Source organism: Astatotilapia calliptera, chromosome 15 (assembly GCF_964374335.1).
Source record: "Astatotilapia calliptera chromosome 15, fAstCal68.1, whole genome shotgun sequence".
In the NCBI taxonomy this organism is placed as follows: Eukaryota; Metazoa; Chordata; class Actinopteri; order Cichliformes; family Cichlidae; genus Astatotilapia; species Astatotilapia calliptera.
In genome coordinates, this window is record NC_137436.1 from 1,192,403 (window position 1) to 1,212,991 (window position 20,589).

Consider the following 20,589-nt stretch of genomic DNA (forward strand, 5'->3'; position numbering starts at 1 on the left):
GGGGGTCCTTTTGTCCCTCTGTGGGGGGAAACTCCCACTAGGTTTATATCTGGGACTCTCCACCATGTGACCTTAGAACTGAAGAAGCTTCTCGGATGAAGGTGAAACGTCTTCAAGTAACTTAAAGAAGTCCAAAACAAGATGTTATCAATCCACTGAATGTCAGAAGTGATGTGTTTAGTCTTGTTTACTGTACTTAACAGTCCAGTTAAGCATAATTAAGGAAAAGCGATTAATCCGGTTCCTGTAAGTGTTGAGCTGGTAGTTATTATTAGATAATTACAGTACGTCCTACTGTCAAGCAATAAAAAACAAGTACTGTTGGAATTGTTTTGGATTTGCACTCCTTGCTGTGATCTTCAGCCACACATCTGTCAGCTCTAACAGGTACTTGATGTAAAATTCAAATGTGGGTCCTTATTTCAGATTTACTGGTATACATAAAAATAATGCCCTAATTTACTAAAAGGCCATAGAAAACCTTGTAATGACGCAGCTAATAAAATCATCTGAAATGTCCTTGTACAACCACTAGGTGTCACTATTAAGGAATGATTTAATGTTAATATTAAAATTGTGATCGTCTTTTCTTTCTCTGGAAATCCTGCATTTTCCTGGTAATACTTTGGAATGCAAACACTGTTCAGAGGAAGTGACTGAGAAAGCCTGTGGTGTTTACCCATGACTCTGCACACCACTGACTGCACAGAGGTCACCATGCGGCTCTCGTCTCCACACTCATCATCCCACTGAAACCCCAGGGATGCATCACAAGCCATTTAAAACCTGAGGCAAACTAAGAATCGGCCGACCCCTAACCCTTGTGCAAATGTGGAAAATGCACAGTCTATTGATCTAAATGGGTTCACGCAGAGGACAGCATTTCCACTAAATTACATCTACAGTATGTTAAAAACACAAGGAGATGGCAGCTTTTAGAAAAAAGATTTATTTTATAGAAATGAAAATCCATGGTCAGCTTTAAATTAAAAGTATGGAGAGAAAAGCAATGTGCTCTAGCAGACTTTAACATGTTGCCCTGGGTGAAAACTAGGACGTGTCTCCTGCTAAAGAGGTTGTCTCGCTTGTCAATCACTTTGACAGGAACACAACAAAAATTTAAAGTTAAACTGACAAGCAGATTTTGCCCTGGTCTGAACTCAAATACTGACGGTGTAACCAGGTTCATACAGATTTGATCATGAAAATCAGAAAACCAAAATAAGGATGTATAAGCAACAACTGTACTAGAACAAACCAGTCCAAACAGAGCAACATGTCACATCTAGAACTGAAAAGAAATGCTTTATGAAGACTACTTTGGAGGGTCTGTGTTGATGCCGTATTTCTCTTTTAGCAACTTCAGCTGTTCTTCTTTCTTTTTTGTGTCCATTTTCTGGAAAGCCTGCGAAAAGAGTTGATTAAAAAAAAGTACATGAATATTCTGTTCATTTTATAGAAATGCAAAACTATATATTATTTAATATTAAAGCACAGACTAAGCCCTGTTCTGTGAGAGCACTTTGTCCTCATTTGCGTGTCGGCACTGCAGGGATAGTTTGGGGAACTTTAAGTCTTTATACATGTTTAGAAGTAGCTGAGGAAATACAACAAAATGCTGATTCATTAAAGCACAATTACACGTGATTTTCTGCCTTTGGCATCTAAACACTGAAAAAGTGAAGACTGAAAACAAAGGATTACAACAAAGTTTTTAAAAAAGCCATACCGGCTGTATTTACACCCTCTGTTTCTTCTCAATGTAGCATAAAAGCATTTAAGTGACGGAGGGGGTGGTGCTACAGCTACCCTGTTCCTCGCGTGCTGGCCAAAGACTCGAGCTCTGCTATCATCAGGAAAGCAATGACACAGCAATGACATGTTTTGCTGTGTCATTCACCAGCTGGCTGTTAGGTCATGTTAGCAGTTATACTGTCAGCTCAAACGCAAACATTGAGAAGCCCTGAAGCTATCTATGTAGCTTGGAGGAACAGAGTTACTTTCAGGGACCTCCAAGAACCATGTGGTCCAAAAGACCTTTGTGCCTGCAGTGATGTAATGCTCATACGTACTCTGTTTGCATTGTAGTAGAGGACCACGAGGTAACGATTGCAGACATTGAAGCCTGACAGGTGGTCACAGGCGTTCTTGGCATCAAAGATGTCTTCATATACGACATAAGCGGTTCCTCTTGTTTCAGGCGTGTTCCCTCTACGAAAAACATCAGACACAGGAAATCATTACCAGACCTACTGATGGTGGGTGACAGTGGGGCATTTTCCTGTTTTCTTAGCCCTCTCTTATTTCCTGTGTTATTATTGTATACACATGACAGCGGGGTGTTTTTTTTAATTAAATGTTAGACCTCCTCTGAGCTGAATAAAGTGGACTTTTTAAAAAATTATTACTTTACTGGCCAGGACATCCAGGAGCTCTCTCACTGCAATGCAGGGAATACACGACCTTTGGGACATGCCAGTATAGTAACCTTATAGTTCTGGGACCGTGCATGTGCAGCTGGTGCCATTGCACTGAACAATCACATGGACTAGTCTGTATAAAGGCAAATAAGAGTCCACACAGGTCTGTTGGATTTTATGTTCTTGAAGAACGCTGGCAGAGTCAGAGCTCTGGTCAGGACCATCTTTCTTCTCATCAGCAGTGGAACTTTTAGCAACCTCATCGTCACTAACCTTAGACTGAGTGAATTTAAAAACACTGTGATTTTAGCCATTATTTACTTGTTTGAGGTTATGGTCCGGCTAGCTTTGGATTTACACTGTTTGTGACTTTTTGTGGAGATTTTACTGGAACATTCGCTTAAATTTGCCCACTGCCTGCATGCTGAAAACACAACTTTAAGAAAGCGTGCTACATTTGCTAAATATCTCACCTGTTTATCCCCTGATTGGGGATAGTGGCTTTGTTAGCGACATTTGTGGATCAAATTCAAACCTCGAGCAATCTTCACCCAGTACAAACACCTAAAACTACATTTATTAAGACTAATTTAAAACATGGAGCCCTACTTTTAAAAAACTGTCATGTCAACTATCAAACAGGTGTTTAAAGCCTCTGTCAGTGCGCCCCAGGGCAGCTGTGGCTACAATGTAGCTGCCATCACCAGTGTGTGAATGGGTAAATCGTTTTGGGGTTCATGGGGACTAAGTAAAGCGCTATACAAATACAGGCCATTTACCATTTAAAGCATTAGTTTTCAGCTAGTTATCCATCCGGATACTGTCCACAGTGAGGGGGGGGGGGGGGGGGGGGGAATTTCCATCCATTACATTTTGGCTTTGCTTTTTCTCACTTCAACTTTGAAGTGATGCACTCAATGAGATAATGTGAAAGAAGTATTTCTTTGTCCTTTTTTGCAAGATTTTCAAGTTGAAGAAGCAGCAAAAACAAGAGAAGTCAATGCTTGACTCTGATAACTATAAGTTTATGTATTCTATCAACCTTTGTATAGGATTCTATGCAGAGTGGTTTTGTTTTTGTTACAACATTTGTAAAGTTTCTTAATAAACATATTTGAGGATCTAATGGAGAGGGTAACTAAAGGTTTTGACATAATGTTGGAAAAGTTTTGCCAGAATGTACCTTTGTGCAAAACCACATACTGTGCAGTAATGAACCCTCCTCAAGGCTACATCTAAAGCACAGCCTACATAACGCTGGTTTATATTTATGCAAATTTTTTGCCGAATTGTACGTTTGATGGAGAAAGTCATAATGGGTCAGTCTGTATCTGCAATTAATGGTTGCACTTAAACATTTCTGACATAATTGCGACCCTCGTTTTGCATCACTTGTTACATGCAAATCACAGCCCCACATCTCCCTTGACCTGTGACCCCGGTTCTGGAACAGCACACATTAAGACAGAATACACTTTTGAAATAAGACCAGGCGAGTTTCCTTCATGGAGCAGTTTTTAACCAAGTGGCTTTAAGAAAAGATCTTAACTGGAGATATAAAACAAAGTTTCTTCAGGACAGATTCTTCTTCCTCAGGTCATCAAAGGACATCAGGGATCCATTCTCATAGCAGTCCTCCACATAATGTCATTATGTCATTTGCTAGAAGATTGATTTTTATGCACCATCTACCCCACTTTGTACTGTTTATCTCTGAATCCAGTCTTATTATCTTGGCTAGAAGCTCCGGGCTAATACAAAGTTTAGAGGAAATGCTTCAGAAATTCAGTCGTGATGGTCATAGCTTGTGGTTTCTTGCAGTCAGTGCTCTAACGCAATAAAATTACCACCAAATTCAAATTTAGATCAGACTTTGAACAAATAATGTGACATAATACAAAACTATTAGATGAGGAAGGACAATTTGTTTAGCAAAATAGCATAATTTGTTTGCACCTCTTCCTCTGAGGCTGCCATTTTTTGTTTTTGGTCTGTCTATTCTCATTGTGAACACACCAATGAATGCTAAGATTCCTGATCATGCATCAGTAAGGAACTTAGCTATGTTTCAGATCTGATACACATGTCGTAACTCATTATGGTGTAACCTGGTTGGAAACGCTTGGGAAAAGAAAGACTATTTTATTGCATACAACAGTGCTTGCCGCAGCCTGTGGGGCATCTGCTCTGCCAGCCCTTCTGTCTGCTCACCCAAGGTACCCTGGAGCTAGCTAACAATGCTTAGTCCTACAGTGGTGGACAGTATGTCCTTGGTTTTTTAACATGGAGAAAAGTGACCTCCTTAGACTGCTTTTAAGTTTCAATGTACCTGTTTTTTACAGAGTTATCAGTTCTGTGACTAGTTAGCTAATGTACAGTAAAGTAGCAGAAAGATGTATTGCTTTTATGTCCACTTTAAATAATTGAGAGATTTGAATAACATCAAAGATAGAGAAAGACAGATAAACGTGGAGTCCAACTCCAAAATATGACTTCATGCACTTCAACTGCTATTTCTGAAAATCTACAGTGAAACACTTACGTTCTGATTTGTCGTATTGGTCCATATTTCCCAAAGATATCATACATTTCCTCTGCTGTGATCTTATAAGGAAGATTCCTGACATACAGGATTCTGTTCACCTCAGGAGGTAATCGGATCTGCAGCACAAAAAAACAATAAAACAGTTCGGATAAATAAACACTGTTGAAGTTACGACTACTGACGAGCATTCAACACAAAGCTACCGCGGAAACGTAGCTTGTAGACATTTAACTCAAACCTTGCCGGAGTTAAGTTAAATCAGTAGTAAACCGTTTTATTTTCTTCCTTTTATTTTACCCACCAGCCCCTTCAACCCTCTCCTGCCCTTACGTATACAACTCAGACATTTAAACTAACGACCAAAGCCCGAACAGCATCAATCATCTCAAACAGAAGACGACTTTAACCGTGTGCTCAAGATAGACATCATAAAAAGCACCAACGAGAAATGTTACGATACAATGTTGTTGTTTTCATTTTGCTAACGTGCTAAGCGGCTAACCGTGCGCTAACACAAGCTAAGGCTAGCTTCGAAGCTAACTGAGCTAATGTTTCTGAAGCTCTATTTATCACAAAATTCACAGTCCCACTTTCTCACACTTACATTAGCGCGTTTTGCTGCTTGCATAGCCATTGTGACGGGTTGTTTCGTTCAAATTAAACCCACGAACGATAAACACGCAGTCCCACCAGGCGCTCGGCTCTTCTCGTCAAAATGGCAACGGAAGCTGACTGGTGACGTACTTCCGATTTCCGATTGAACCCAAACACAGAGCTTTCCACCAAACCACTCTGTCTCATTTTCCTAACCTTTAAAGGTGGATAGGTGTTTCTCTCTCACGCTCCCCCAGTCTGTCTACTGGTTTTTGAGACATATATACTAAAAATTTTAGTATAGTCACTGGGACTTCTTGTTTTAGGTTTTTAGGTGCTTCCCTGCTCCACAACACTTGATTCAAATCACTATCTTGTTACCAGGCAGTTGTTGCATTTAATACCAAGCTGACCACTGGAACACAAAGTTGTACTAACTTACAGGTAATGGGAACAATAATGTTTTATAGAGGGAAAGATTGTGATTGTACAGCTCAGCTCATTCCCTCAGGAAGGATCATGAACTTGACTGACAGTAAGAGAGTGGACCCCAGACTTTGATGTGAGAAACAGTTAAGAGGTCATGGGCATCAGTTAAGAGTCATGCATATGGGGCGAGTAATATTGGGTCTGCAAATTATATATGTACGTGTGTGTGTGTGTGTGTGTGTGTGTGTGTGTGTGTGTGTGTGTGTGTGTGTGTGTGTGTGTGTGTGTGTGTGTGTGTGTGTGTGTCAGGAACTTGTAGAACACTTTGTAAAGGGAGATGTCTCAGTTTCGTTAGGTTCTACACCAATAGTGAAGTCAAGAATAGTCAACAGATAGAACCACATGGGCCTATAACTGTGCTTACAGACTAACTCATTCATGCATGAGCACAGCCGCACACACTTATTTGGTTGTTGGATTAAATGTTCAAATGAAAATTACTTTCGTGTTTGCTAAAAAAAAAAAAAAGAGCTTTGGGACGAAGCCAGAGTTTTGACACTTTGCTTACAGCTTTGAGCATCCATGCATCCATGTGGCCATTACGCACTGGTTCTGATGACATCTCGCCCTTCTAAAGACAACACTGCTTGTAGCAACTATCACAGCCACAACAGGCGCAAGATATGATTTTTTTAGATATTAGATTTCGTGCCACAGACTTTCTTCGTCACATTTGCGTGACTTATTTAAATATTCTGCCCCTTGCAGGATGACTACTCAAATCACAAGAAAATGTACCTTTTGAATACAGCACTAAAAAAAACAAATACTATGGCTGTGAGCAATAAAGCATAATTATCATATATCCTTATCTTTTATATAATTATAATAAAAACTTTGGTTAGGGAGGGGGTGTTCACTCTGATTTCCCAGATATCATAAGCACTTTTACTCTTTTGAGATGACAGTCTCTGCTACATGAAAAATGCAACATTAGCATCCTTGCTCTTCTTATTACATGACACAACTGTGTGGCAGGTTGCACACACATTATTAAAGGTCTGTGGTACCTTTATTACTGTTCTTACACTGGTTTTGTAAGATAAGAGAGCAGCTGTGTGATGTTAAATAAAAACACGTGCTCACATTTAATGACGCTGAAGTTCTGTAATCATACCAGTGCTTAACTCTGCAAATGTCTATGTCCGAATATGAGTACTCATACTGCTAGTAGCTTTTGAACTTTATCTGCATAGAGTGGCACATTTCCTTTTGTCCTGTTTGTGTGGAGGAAGGATTCTGGTGAAATAACTCCTGAGGCAACCTTTCCTCTTTCCTCCACCCACTTCTGCAAAAACAGGAGCTCTTAAACATAATTAAGCTTTCTTTCTTTTGGCATTTATTTACTTCAAGACAAATATGAGTCACAGCTAATTCATAGAAAATGCATTTCTCACCACCCTATTTTTGTCTTATTTTCTCATTGTGAGTTCTTGAAAATATTTTTTTCTTATGGAAAGTTCCAGCTCATATCAATTCTGAGGAAATAGCAGGATTTTGTTTTTACACATTATAGTTTCCTGAGCATGTGCAGTTTTCAAAAAGTACAAGGTATTTTGCGGTCTGCGCATTTCTTACTGTAAGGTCAGGTCAGCTGGCAAGATGATTCAAATGGTCTTTTTAATTGATAAACAGACAATAACTGCATACGTTAATATTTTTATATATAAAAGTTGCTAAAGCAAATATTTTACTTTCAAAATAAATATTTATTGCCATTAAAATTAAACTAAAACTAAGTGGGTGTATTTCTGCTCTGTGTGTTTTGGCCAGTTTTACCCCTAACAAATACCTCATGTCTGTTCCTTATATATATATATATATATACACACCTCATATATATCTAACCTCACCCAAACTATTTATACTGTCAGAGTGCTTGGTTACAGCATTGGTACAACCTGTTTTATTTTTGCACCTGTTAACAACAACAATTGGCAAGTGAACAATATTAAGTAAGTAAAATTTTATTTGTATAGCACCTTTCAAGATAAAAATCACAAAGTGCTTCACAGAAAAGCTAAAACATAAAAACATAAATCAACCAAAGGCAAGTTTAAAAAGATGAGTTTTTAGCTGTTTTTTAAATATTGTATGGCAAAACCTTACAATAGCCTACAAAGAGAACCCTGTGATATGTTGATGCACTATGAACAAAAACTTGGTGACAGTAGCAAGGAAGAACAGCCTTTACAGGAAAGGAACCAAAACCAGTTCTATGGACGGAAACCAGCAGCATAACTAATAAATAGTTTAGGCTCTTTCTCTGATTCTACTTTTGGTAACTTAAAAAAACCCAAAACAACCCCCACTCACTAGAGTGTGACCTCTCTAGTGAGTGTTCCTACTTTAACTGAATGCTTTTCAGATAACTTTTAAAAAAACGTGACAGATGGGTCATTAACAAATTAATTTTAAAAAATCTAATAAATCTAATTGTGGAATTGTATTTCATTTTATATTGCACCATATACTAATATGAGCACGGGACAAAAAAGGAAAAAGAAAAAAAAGCGCGAATAACAGTTCCGGGTGGGGAGGAGGGAAACGACTTTGGGCACGCGCGTGGTTGGGAGTTGGACGTGTTAACGGTAATCGGTCGTCGAGTTCGATTATTTTGTTACCACGAAAATCAGTCTTTAAAAGTGGTAGACAAATTACACGAAACGATAAAAACACCGAGCCTGGACTAACATTTAGCTCACTGGGTTAAATCTGCAAAGTTTAGGTGAGGAGAAGTTTAGCGCCGCTGGGGCTACGGGCGGTTTTTTTTCTTTTTGGCTAGGCTAACGGTGGCAGGTCTTCAAGGAGCTAACGTCGACGGTACTTCCAGAACACTCGGCAGGATTTCAAGGTGTAAAAACGGTAAGTTATGTACTAAATCCTGCATGGTTCGCTACTATAATTCTGTGTGCTTTTAAACTGAGGGACAATCATCATAATGAGCCCTCGCCTATTAACTTAGTACCTGATATGATGCTAGCTTTTGCGTTATTGAAGTAACGTGTGATAATAGGTAATTAGTTAGCATTAAAATAAGTTCTTAACATGAAAGGTTTGGAATAATGTTGTTTTCTGACACTAGACTGGACTGTCAGAAAAGACAATAACTAAACGATAGGGTTGTGCTAATTTTCAAGATGATGTCAAACATTTCTGTGATAACATGTGTCCCGTTTTTCGCCTCGTTTAAAATATTTAAAATAATTGAAAAGTATATTTAAAATTTCGAAGTTTAATCTTGTCGTGGAAAAAAAAGAAGAAAAAGTTCCTGCTATTTAGACGGTTGAGGCTTTACTTGACCCCACTGTTAGACACATTTACTTATCATCACTGCAACCCAGTAATTTAATGTATGCCTGTGAAGTTCTCTGCAGAGCGGGTCTACGGGCTCAAAATGTAGTCATAAATATTTTGTACTTGTAAATCAGTTTCGTATGTGTAAAAAGAATTTGTGCGTGCGTAAAAAAGATTTGTGTGTGGACTTGTGTGTCAAAAAAAACCCTGCAAGTTACAAGTACGAATTTTGACCCTATTTTTCTTCCTTTCATCTGATTGGGCCAATGTCATGTCAATCACAAATGTAACAATCCAATCAGAGAGCAGAGATGGGTTTGGCTGTCGGAGGGGCGCTTTTTTTTGAACTGCAGGTCCTTGAAGGGTAATACAGTTTGAAGCTGGAGGATCTCTATATAAATATCCGATAGCAGCTAGGTCCCCTAACTTTCAGTAGCTGTTGAAAGGAAAAAGTTGTGGTATATCAGTGGTTAGAAATACCGTTATTACTTTAGGATTAGTTTAACACAAAGTCAGGGCTGACCTGGGACCATTGCTGTGAGTCACAGTGCGCAGCATAAAAGTCCTTTCACATCAGAGCAGGATGTGCTGCTAATGCTAACTGCTAACTAAAAGCAAAGGATCCAGAATTTGTTGCGCTGGCTGCTGGGCTCTGTGGGTTTTTGCAGCAGCTCTACCTGTACTAGATGCACCTGCTCCTTGTCGTTTCTATCTCTGACTTTATGTCCTCTACAAGAGTTTGGTTTTTTTGCTAGTTCTTCAAATGTAAAAACATGTATGCTAATTCATAACGAAGAAAGCTTTGTAATGAAGACTGTCATTTACAAAACACTGCCCGCCCCCACCCTGCGTTCCGCAGCGCTGTTGAAAAGGCTGTGGTAGTCCCTATATTAAACACGTAGACCTGTGACACAAAAATCACCAAACTCGGACGACCACAGACTGTTTTCCTTTGTGGTGATGAAGGAAAACGCTGGGTTGGCATGTAAAAGGGCATTTATTTCCTTCAAAGACCTGCAGTTCAAAAAAAGCGGCCTTCCGACGGCCAAACCCATCTGTTCTCTGATTGGATTGTTACATTTGTGATTGACATGACATTGACCAATCAGATGAAAGGAAGAAAAATAGGGTCAAAATTCGTACTTGTAACTTGCAGGGGTTTTTTTTTTTTTTTAGCCAAAAGAACCCCTGCAAATCTTTTATACTCACGCACAAATCTTTTTTACACATACAAATCTTTTTTACGCACACACAATTTTTTTTTTTTTTTTTACACATACAAATCTTTTTTACGCACGCACAAATTTTTTTACACATACAAATCCTGATTTACAAGTACAAAACCGATTTACAAGTACAAAATATTTATGACCACATTTTGAGCCCATACGGGTCTTTGCGGGTCACACAAACGAATGTAATTACAGTAGCTACCAAGATAAATGTGCTTATAATACGACCGCAGTTTTTTTTCTACTGCATCATTGAGAGTTTTTACAGGTATTACTAACGGTTTTCTTTGAGATTGGCGCTCATACGTTCCTTGGTGGTTGGTAAGGAGCAGTCGTGTCCAAATTCATGGGCTGCATCCTCCTGAGGCCGCATTTGTAGACCGATTACGTCACAGCGACGTGCCGAAGGCTGTCCAAATTCGTAGACTCCTCCGAATGCAGCCGGCAAATGCGTCCTTTTCCTCGAATTTGAAGGATGGGTTGGGTGTGTCCTTCGTGGCCCACCATATCCCAGAATTCATAGCGCGGCCCAGCCAAACTCCAGTTTCCGGCAATGGCGGCCGCTACTAAGTTTTAAAATTACTCTTTTTAATCTTTCTGGGTCACAAAATAAACTTTTAACATATTTTCAGGCGAGAATGTGGGTGTGTAAACTTCAAATATCTGCTCAGGTTATCAAGATATCGCATATTTGCAAAAGTGCTCCGACGTTTTCGGAGACGTCTGTTACCCACCAGCTCGATAGCTAGCCGAGAGCTTGAGGGTCACTAGAGCCGCTGAGAACGACACAACTCCCGGCACATCATTTTCAGATCACCGACTTTCGCTACTCAGGTTAAACGTAATATATAAGTCACTTAGACAACCTAAAAATGTTATTGTCTGGCTTTTTTCAGTGTTTTATTTGTTCGCGAGTAAATCGGTTTGGCTGAGATTAAAGTTATTAGATTAGATAAAATAAAACTTTATTAATCCCCCTGGTGGGTTCCTCCTTGGTTTTCACACAGCTGAATAAACGTCAAACAGAAAACTGATTAAACAGAAGTGTGAGATGGTCGAGAATTTACGCCAGTGTCCTGTTATATTTTAGATAGCAAGGAGCAGACAGCCGAGTTTATTAAACTCCACCGAGACAGCGGTGACGCTACTCAGAAGGCTAGACTGTCCAATTTCACAGCTGTTTACTTCCGGCCTACCCGACCTTCTGAGGACCTGGCCCACGTAGACTGCGAAGGCCGGGTCCTCGGGAGGATGCAGCCCATGAATTTGGACACGACTACTGTATTTTTACATAAACGCTACTCAAATGGGGCTTGAAACTCTACACGTAAAGCTTAATTTACATCATTAAGCTTTGCTTTCAAAAACTAACATAAGTACAAGTACAAGTGCTTAAAGTCTTATGTTTTGCGCCATCTTCCGTCAGTATGGAATGTGACCTCATGTGGTTGGTTGAGGTTAATAGAATTACATTAGTTTATGTTAGCTAACTAGTGACTGAATCGCTAAGGAAAACAACGACACTAAAAGTCAGTTTAAGTGTTCACTTTTGTGCTGTCACTGGCTGCAAAATGGTTTTAAGAAACTGAGAATATTCTTTGGCTGTTTGACCAGCTGCACTCAAACTGGAAAATCCATCGGTTACCTAATGTTAGAGTTTGTAAAAAACACTTTATAAATAATTATAATAGGGCTGTGCGATATGACCAAATCTCATATCCCGATATAAGGTCAAGGTCAAATTTATTTATATAGCACATTTCAAACAGCCGATGCTGCACAAAGTGCTTAACAATATGAAAATGGTATTAAAAAGCAACAATGTAATACAATAATAACAATAAAAAAACAATAAAAGGACAGTAAAAGAATTAAAACAATAACTAAACTAATTCAAATAAGACCAAAATGCTTGGGTCATAGTGTGTTAAAAGCCAGGGCATAGAAATGTGTCTTTAGTAAAGATTTAAATTGCTCAAGCAGGGCTCTAGAGTGCGACCAAATTTTTCAGTGGTGCGACTAAAAAAAAAAAAAAAAAAAAAAAAAAATTGGTTGCACCTGTGCGACCAACTGTTCGCTGTGATTACGTCTTTTTGCGCTGATTCTGAGCTGCAGGTTTTTCTCTCTCCAGCCAAAATTCACAGAGCCAGCAGCAAAAGAAGCAGCAAACTGCGCTTCACATTTGATCAATGTCGTCATGAATTTTGCTGTTTTGCAAATCACACTTCATGCACAGCTAGCTCTCTCTCTCTCTCTCTCTGTACTTCAAGAACAGTTTCCCGTCTCCAATCTCTGTTTTCTGTATTATTCATTCGCTTATTACCCACCAGTCTACCGTTGTTTACAGCGCTGTCGGCTGCTGTCTTTTTCTTTTCTTTTTTTCACCTAAATGACCTCGGACAAGAAAGCCTATTTTTTTCTGTTGTTCAATACTGAAGAAATTTAAGCTTTATATGCAGAACATTGTAGAATATTTTTAAGGTTATCTGCTATAAAAAGCCAGACCAGGAAAATCTCCTTCATGTTTTTCTGTGTTGTATTCTCAGTTACTTTCACACAAAGGCATCTGCTGTGATGTTCACAATTCTGATGAAGTCAGTACTGATAAACAGTGGCGTGTCTAGAAAATTTTTGTTGGGGGGGCCAGGTAGGGGCACAGATTTGGAGAAGGGTGGCAGATGTAATTGGCAGATAATGTTTAAAAAAAATTCTACCAACCGTTAACCATAATTCAATAATCCTATAAACCTAATAACCGAATGCACTTTTAACTCTTATTAGAATAAGATTTTAACCACTACGGTGCAAAGTTTTTAGATACTGCGTTGATAAAGTACAAGAGATACAGTGGGGCAAAAAAGTATTTAGTCAGCCACCGATTGTGCAAGTTCCCCCACTTAAAATGATGACAGAGGTCAGTAATTTGCACCAGAGGTACACTTCAACTGTGAGAGACAGAATGTGAAAAAAAAATCCATGAATTCACATGGTAGGATTTGTAAAGAATTCATTCCTAAATTAGGGTGGAAAATAAGTATTTGGTCACCTCAAACAAGGAAAATCTCTGGCTCTCACAGACCTGTAACGTCTTCTGTAAGAAGCTTTTCTGTCCCCCACTCGTTACCTGTATGAATGGCACCTGTTTAAACTCATCATCTGTATAAAAGACACCTGTCCACAGCCTCAAACAGTCAGACTCCAAACTCCGCCATGGCCAAGACCAAAGAGCTTTCAAAGGACACCAGGAAAAGTATTGTAGACCTGCACCAGACTGGGTAGAGTGAATCTACAATAGGCAAGCAGCTTGGTGTGAAAAAATCAACTGTGGGAGCAATCATCAGAAAATGGAAGACATACAAGACCACTGATAATCTCCCTCGATCTGGGGCTCCACGCAAGATCTCATCCCGTGGGGTCAAAATGATCATGAGAACGGTGAGCAAAGATCCCAGAACCACACGGGGGGACCTGGTGAATGACCTGCACAGAGCTGGGACCAAAGTAACAAAGGTCACCATCAGTAACACACTACAATGGCAGGGAATCAAATCCCGCAGTGCCAGACGTGTTCCGCTGCTGAAGCCAGTGCATGTCCAGGCCCGTCTGAAGTTTGCCAGAGAGCACATGGATGATACAGCAGAGGATTGGGAGAATGTCATGTGGTCAGATGAAACCAAAGTAGAACTTTTTGGTATAAACTCAACTCGTCGTGTTTGGAGGAAGAAGAATACTGAGTTGCATCCCAAGAACACCATACCTACTGTGAAGCATGGGGGTGGAAACATCATGCTATGGGGCTGTTTTTCTGCCAAGGGGACAGGACGACTGATCCGTGTTAAGGACAGAATGAATGGGGCCACGTATCGTGAGATTTTGAGCCAAAACCTCCTTCCATCAGTGAGAACTTTGAAGATGAAACGAGGCTGGGTCTTCCAACATGACAATGATCCAAAACACACCGCCCGGGCAACAAAGGAGTGGCTCCGTAAGAAGCATTTGAAAGTCCTGGAGTGGCCTAGCCAGTCTCCAGACCTCAACCCCATAGAAAATCTGTGGCGGGAGTTGAAAGTCCGCGTTGCTCGGCGACAGCCCCAAAACATCACTGCTCTCGAGAAGATCTGCATGGAGGAATGGGCCAAAATACCAGCTACTGTGTGTGCAAACCTGGTAAAGACCTATAGTAAACGTTTGACCTCTGTTATTGCCAACAAAGGTTATGTTACAAAGTATTGAGTTGTATTTTTGTTATTGACCAAATACTTATTTTCCACCCTGATTTACGAATAAATTCTTTACAAATCCTACCATGTGGATTCATGGATTTTTTTTTTTCACATTCTGTCTCTCACAGTTGAAGTGTACCTCTGGTGCAAATTACTGACCTCTGTCATCATTTTAGGTGGGGGAACTTGCACAATCGGTGGCTGACTAAATACTTTTTTGCCCCACTGTACAATCAGTGTTTTGTCAGTGTTTACTCAGCATTCAAGGACAGCAATATTTGCATAGTATTTTTACTGCCATGTAGTGCACATATGTTTTGGGCAAAAACATTTTTTAATATTAAAATACGAACATTTGTAACAAACAATTGACAAATTCCAATGTAAAACTTTATCTGCCTATTAAAAAAAGAAGATAATCTTCTCACAAACTGGTGTTTGATTTTGAAACAGAAAAAAAGTGGGGAAACAACTGAAAAGACTAACATTTGAATAAAACCTGAAAGCAAGTAAATACTTTCTATGCTGCCTTATGGTAAACTGTGGTAATATTGATAAAGAACAACACTGGCTGATGATGAAATCCAGTCAGCTGGCATGGTGACACTGCCAGTATTAACCTGCAGGGCTGGACTGGGACAGAAAATTGGGCATTTTGACTACAGACTGGCCCACCAGGTATTAAAGCCATAAAGACTTTGAATGAAAACAAATGCTGTTGTGACAGTGATGTACAGTCTTGTTGGTATATGTATGATTTCTATACATTTTACGTCAGATAAAAACTTTGGTTGTAAGATTTAGATAATTATTTAATAAAAGCTAGATATTTTAAATGAAAATAAGAAAGAAAAGTATTTCTTTGTGCCCCACCTTTCCCTGTTAATGCCCTACCTGGCCCCCTGGCAACACTTTGCTAGATCCACCCCTGCACAGTTACCAGCTGTCGGCTACCTAAAAAAGGATCCTGGTGTTATTTGTCTCTCAGAAACAGTTCATAACTTCAACTCATTCATGTCACCTAAAAGGTAAACCTTTTTCTCCATCACAGCTCTGATGATTCAGTAAGGACATCTCCTGGTTTCATCTTCATGTTTCCCTCTCACCACATATCCAAACCGACATCATGACCAGCAGCTTTACAGCTGTGGCTCCAGCAAACATCAGCTGATACTAGAAATTAATATTAAATAAATTCTAACAACAGCTGATCAAGCTTAAACGTGCTGCTGTTGTTTAGCGCGACATCCGCTGGTTTCCTCTTTCTGGCGCAAAGTGGGCGATAAACAAACAAGAGAGAAAAGCCGATCAGCTGATCATTGATCAGTTTCATGATTGAAGTAGCAACAGGAGAGGCAGGGGGAGAGAATGAGAGAAGAAGAGGCAGCTGTGCAGCGTTACGACAGAATAACTCCAGCTTTGTGTCTTTTTTTCATTATAGCGAAAGTCCGGGACAAACCGCGTCTCTTCTCAGCTCAATACAAAACGTGTAATATTTTCTCTGAATGACGGACCATTCCATTTTTTTAAGGAGCTGTTGGCAACTCTACTAACCTTATGAATAAAATAAAGTTCACTATCAGTAACATCATAGCACCCACCCAGCTGTATAAAAACTCCGTCAAACTGGCTAGAACGCAGTATGAGTTATTGCAACTGAGGGTAAAAAGTCAGCAACATGAAAATAAACTCCACCTAAACTTGGTTTATATCTGACCCAGATAGACTGCAGCTCATAACTTCTTACCTGAAGTTCAGTTCACCTGACACTCGGACTGGTGGCTGCCTCGGGGCTCTCCTACTGCCTCCCCTTCCCTCATCCACCTGCTGGCCTCTGTGGAAGCTCTGCGATAGCCACCAACCAACAACTGAGTTATTTTTACACATCGACCTGCATCTTATAACTCATAACTCTTATGTTAGCTGCCCTCAGTAGCATACTGTCTGAAATATTCGACAGCTGCAATAATTCTTTAAGTGTTATTTTTTTCCTTGGTATTCTAATTTCACCGAAGTTTACTAAACTCAACAAACTTAATATTACTTACCGGGATATTTATTCTGTCCTCATTTTCTTTCACCGAAAAATTGTTTCCTGCAGTGCCGTCTTTCGCGCTTGGCTCTCCTACCTTTGCTAACGTGATGCGCATAGCGCAGAAGCCGATGCTGCATTCACTTACACTCGGATATCTGAGCTTCACCGTGAAAACATAATCGTACATTTGATATTTGATTGAATTTTATTGTTTTGCCTTTGGGGTGGCACCTGGGGTGGCCAGTCTGGTTGGGGGGGTGGCTTGTGCCCCCCCAGGCCACCCCGCTGGACACGCCACTGCTGATAAATGATCAGAATTATAATATTTCTAACTGTTTGAGGCTAAGTTGAATCGAATCGGGACTTTGAAAACCGGAATCGAATGGATTATAGAAATCGGTGATGATACCCAGCCCTAGTGAGCAGCCTAGGCACGACAGAAGTGGATGTAGCTGTAATAGGAAAGGAACTATTGCTAACTTTTCTGTTAAGTTAAGGCCTGATCCTTCTGAAATTCATAGCCAGTGCTCTGACACGGTGTCATCAATCTTTGAATGCTGAAAAAGCACAGTGTATCCAGAAAAACACATTATAATATATAAATTATTAGAAAATTTGTGTGCGCCTAACTTTTGTGCCGGTACGCCTAACTTTTTAAAGTTAGGCGTACCGGTACGCCCATGGCAAAAAGTTAGTCTAGAGCCCTGTCAAGTATTTGTGCAGATCTAATATTTAAGGGGAGACTATTCCAAAGTCTGGGACCTGCCACAGAGAAGGATCTATCACCACGGGATTTGAGGTTAGGCAGGCAGCATAGGCAGAGAGGAGCTCAGACAGGTAAGGAGGGGCTCGGGCATTAAGTGACTTAAAAACAAAAAGTAGAAGTTTAAATTGGATCCTGTAGGAGACAGGAAGCCAGTGTAAAGAAGCTAAAACTGAGGTTATATGCTCTCTCCGTTTGGTACCAGTTAGCAGGTGAGCAGCAGCATTTTGAACCATCTGAAGACGATGGATGGTGGCCTGATCCAGACCATAATACAATGAATTGCAGTAGTCCAATCTGCAAGTAAGAAAAAGGTGAATAACACGCTCAAAGATGTTAGCTGGAAGGTATGGCTTTACCTTGGCTAGCTGTCTTAACTGAAAAAAACAGGACTGAACTACTGCACTCACCTGCTTATTCAATTTAAAAGAACCATCAATGTAGACACCGAGGTTTTTTACATGTTTTACAATACGAGGAAAGGGTGCCCAGAGTGCTGTCGATACGATTAAAGTTGCCAAAAATGACAACCTCAGTTTTATTTTCATTTAGCTTTAAAAAATTTAATGACAACCACTGTTTGACATCATCAAGGCAGCGTAATAAGAGCTGCGGATGGTCTGACCCTGCTTTTAAAGGTAGATAAATCTGCAAATCATCAGCAAAACAATGAAATGAAATGCTGTACCGCGAGAAGATGGAGCCCAATGGCAACAAATAGAGTGCGAACAGGGCAGGACCCAAAATAGAGCCTTGAGGTACACCGTATTTAAGAGGGGCTATTTTGGAGTTGTGGGGGCCCATATTGACATAAAAAAAACCTTTCTGACAAATAGGAATGAAACCACTGTAGGGCAGATCCTTTCAGGCCAGCATGAAATTCTCGCCGTGATAACAGGATGTCACGGTCGACCGTGTCAAAAGCTGCTGACAAGTCCAACAATAAAAGGGCAGCAGGGCTGCCAGAGTCCAGAGTTAAAAGAATATCGTTAAAAATCCTTAAAAGTGCCGTCTCAGTGCTATGTAGTGATTTAAAACCAGATTGAAATTTTTCAGAGATCATATTAAAATCAAGGTGTGCCTGCAACTGTAGGTAGACCACTTTCTCCAAGACTTTAGATAGAAAAGGAAGCTTTGAGATAGGCCTGTAGTTGGACAGAACAGTTGGGTCCAGGTTTTGTTTTTTAAGAAGAGGCTGAACTACAGCTTGTTTAAACAACTTCAGACCTATCCACTGATATAAAGTTTTTCATAATTTTCTTAATATTTTTTATGTTTTTATAGCTTTATTGTCATAAAGACCCCTGTTTATTTTTTATTTTTATTTTTATTTTTTTTGGGGGGGGACCCATAATATATATTATAAATATATTCTCAATCACATTCACACCACTCTCTTATATCAGCTCCACTACATCGAGACTATTTTATGGTGGTTAGCTGTTTTATTGTCATGTATTTTGCATAATAAGATAACCATGTCCTGCATTCAAAACCACTGAAAATGTCTATGGTGGTGCTGTACCTAATATTGTGCTCATTGGATCCAAAACATATTTTTCCTTTATTTTGAAGGCTGAGGCTTAGATCCATTAGATATTCACGAGAAAAAAATTATCACATGTCAGGATTACAGTATATCGAAAATATGTGATTATAATGGGAGTCAATGGGACCCAAAATGGTACGATAAACACAGGTGGTAACACTTATGTGAATCTCCTTTACTATACACAACACCATAGAGGGGATCATTGAATTTTAAAAATAATCCTAAAATGCGCCTCCTGGCCAAGTTTCATGCAACTAGTCTTTAAAATGACTGATATATTGAGAATCAAAAATCCAAAGGGACCCAAAAGGGTCCCTTTTTTGACTTAAAGCCTCTGAGGGTTAAAGCATGATGGGACGTAGCCTGTAGCAAGGGACGTATTAATTAATCTCAGGATAAAAGGCCCAACAGTATTAAAAGTGCTTTTAAGCAAGCTCGGGGGGAGACAATCAGAGGGGCAGTGTGATGATCTTAGGTTACTAACTACCGCGGTCAAGTCCTTAAGGGAGACGGGATCAAACTGCTCTAAGACAGCTGAGCACACAGGAGAAGGACTCTGATCTGAGGCAGCAGACAACGAGACAAGGGCCCTAATCAATAGGATCTTGTCATTAAAAAATGCTTTAAAAAATCATCGCACATACTTGGTGAAGAAGTGACTCCAGAATTATCACATAAACTAACAAAGCCACAAGTTTGCCTCTCTTTCGTCCACTTTTGTCTCTACGCAACGTTACTCGGCCTCGCCTCTCTCCTTCACTGAAGACAACTCCCCCTCCTCCCCCATCGCTTCACGTGCAGGCAGCGACAAGATGGACACGGCAAATCTCCGTTAACGAGTTACTGCGCATCGCCCCATGCGTGGGGCTGGACGGCGTCAACGTGTTAACGAGCTAACCATGCTAACGAGCTAACCATGCTAACGAGCTAACGAGCTAACCGCGCTAACCCTAAAATCCTTTCATTCTCTCAAAAGTTAATAGCGCGCCTTATGTATGAATTCTGGTTGTGCTTGATGGCCGCGAACCGATTTTATGTGGTACACGGCGCTCAGCAGTCTGTCAAAAATGTTTTAGTTCGACTTTGGTAAGTTACGGAGCTGCACTGCTTGATAGATTGTCGGCTACTGAGGAGCTTCGCGGAGTGATACGTACTGTGCTTCAACGTAATATTACCGTACTGTGTGTGTATAAGGACCATAAATAGCACCTGTAAGAGACGTGGTTATGAAGCGGATTTCAAACTCCAGGCTGTCAGTCATGCAGTAGAACTTGGGAACAGAGCAGATGTGAAATCTGTCTGTCTTTGTTATTACGCTCAGCGTCTTTTAGTTTACATTTTGACTGCACAATTGTGAGCTCTTTGTTTAGCACAAAAACAACATTGTTTTCTTTTATTTATGGAGCATTATTATTTAATGAATGCTCATAATTTAATTT

General features: G+C 40.0%; 2 protein-coding genes across 4 annotated transcripts in view; one reads left to right on the forward strand and one right to left on the reverse strand.

Annotated features, from left to right (window-relative positions):
• Positions 1 to 933: 933 nt before the first annotated feature.
• sf3b6 (splicing factor 3b, subunit 6) lies at positions 934 to 5,901 on the reverse strand. The gene is made up of 4 exons (XM_026143191.2): positions 5,570 to 5,901; positions 4,963 to 5,081; positions 2,073 to 2,211; positions 934 to 1,405 (listed from the first exon to the last, which is right to left on the reverse strand). Exons 1-4 carry the CDS (start codon positions 5,597 to 5,599, stop codon positions 1,316 to 1,318), a joined length of 378 nt encoding a protein of 125 aa, XP_025998976.1. The 5' UTR covers positions 5,600 to 5,901; the 3' UTR covers positions 934 to 1,315.
• Positions 5,902 to 8,390: 2,489 nt separating this feature from the next.
• The window catches only part of tdrd6a (tudor domain containing 6a), a 31,076-nt gene continuing 18,877 nt past the window's right edge, over positions 8,391 to 20,589 (forward strand). Inside the window, exon 1 of one of the 3 annotated variants that reach the window (XM_080289441.1) lies at positions 8,391 to 8,913. The gene's annotated coding sequence lies outside the window, so the exon portion shown is untranslated. The remainder of the gene's footprint in view (positions 8,914 to 20,589) is intronic. The other 2 variants (XM_026194120.2, XM_026194121.2) reach the window with 2 other exon arrangements.

Bases quoted from the DNA above. Each gene is read 5' to 3' on its own strand.
- sf3b6 (XM_026143191.2), bottom strand. From the start codon at position 5,599: ATGGCTATGCAAGCAGCAAAACGCGCTAAT. The intron at 2,212-4,962 runs GTAAGTGTTTCA...TGTTTTTCGTAG, and splicing joins CCAATACGACAAATCAGAAC to AGGGAACACGCCTGAAACAA. The intron at 1,406-2,072 runs GTACGTATGAGC...CTCTTTTCGCAG, and splicing joins TCTACTACAATGCAAACAGA to GCTTTCCAGAAAATGGACAC.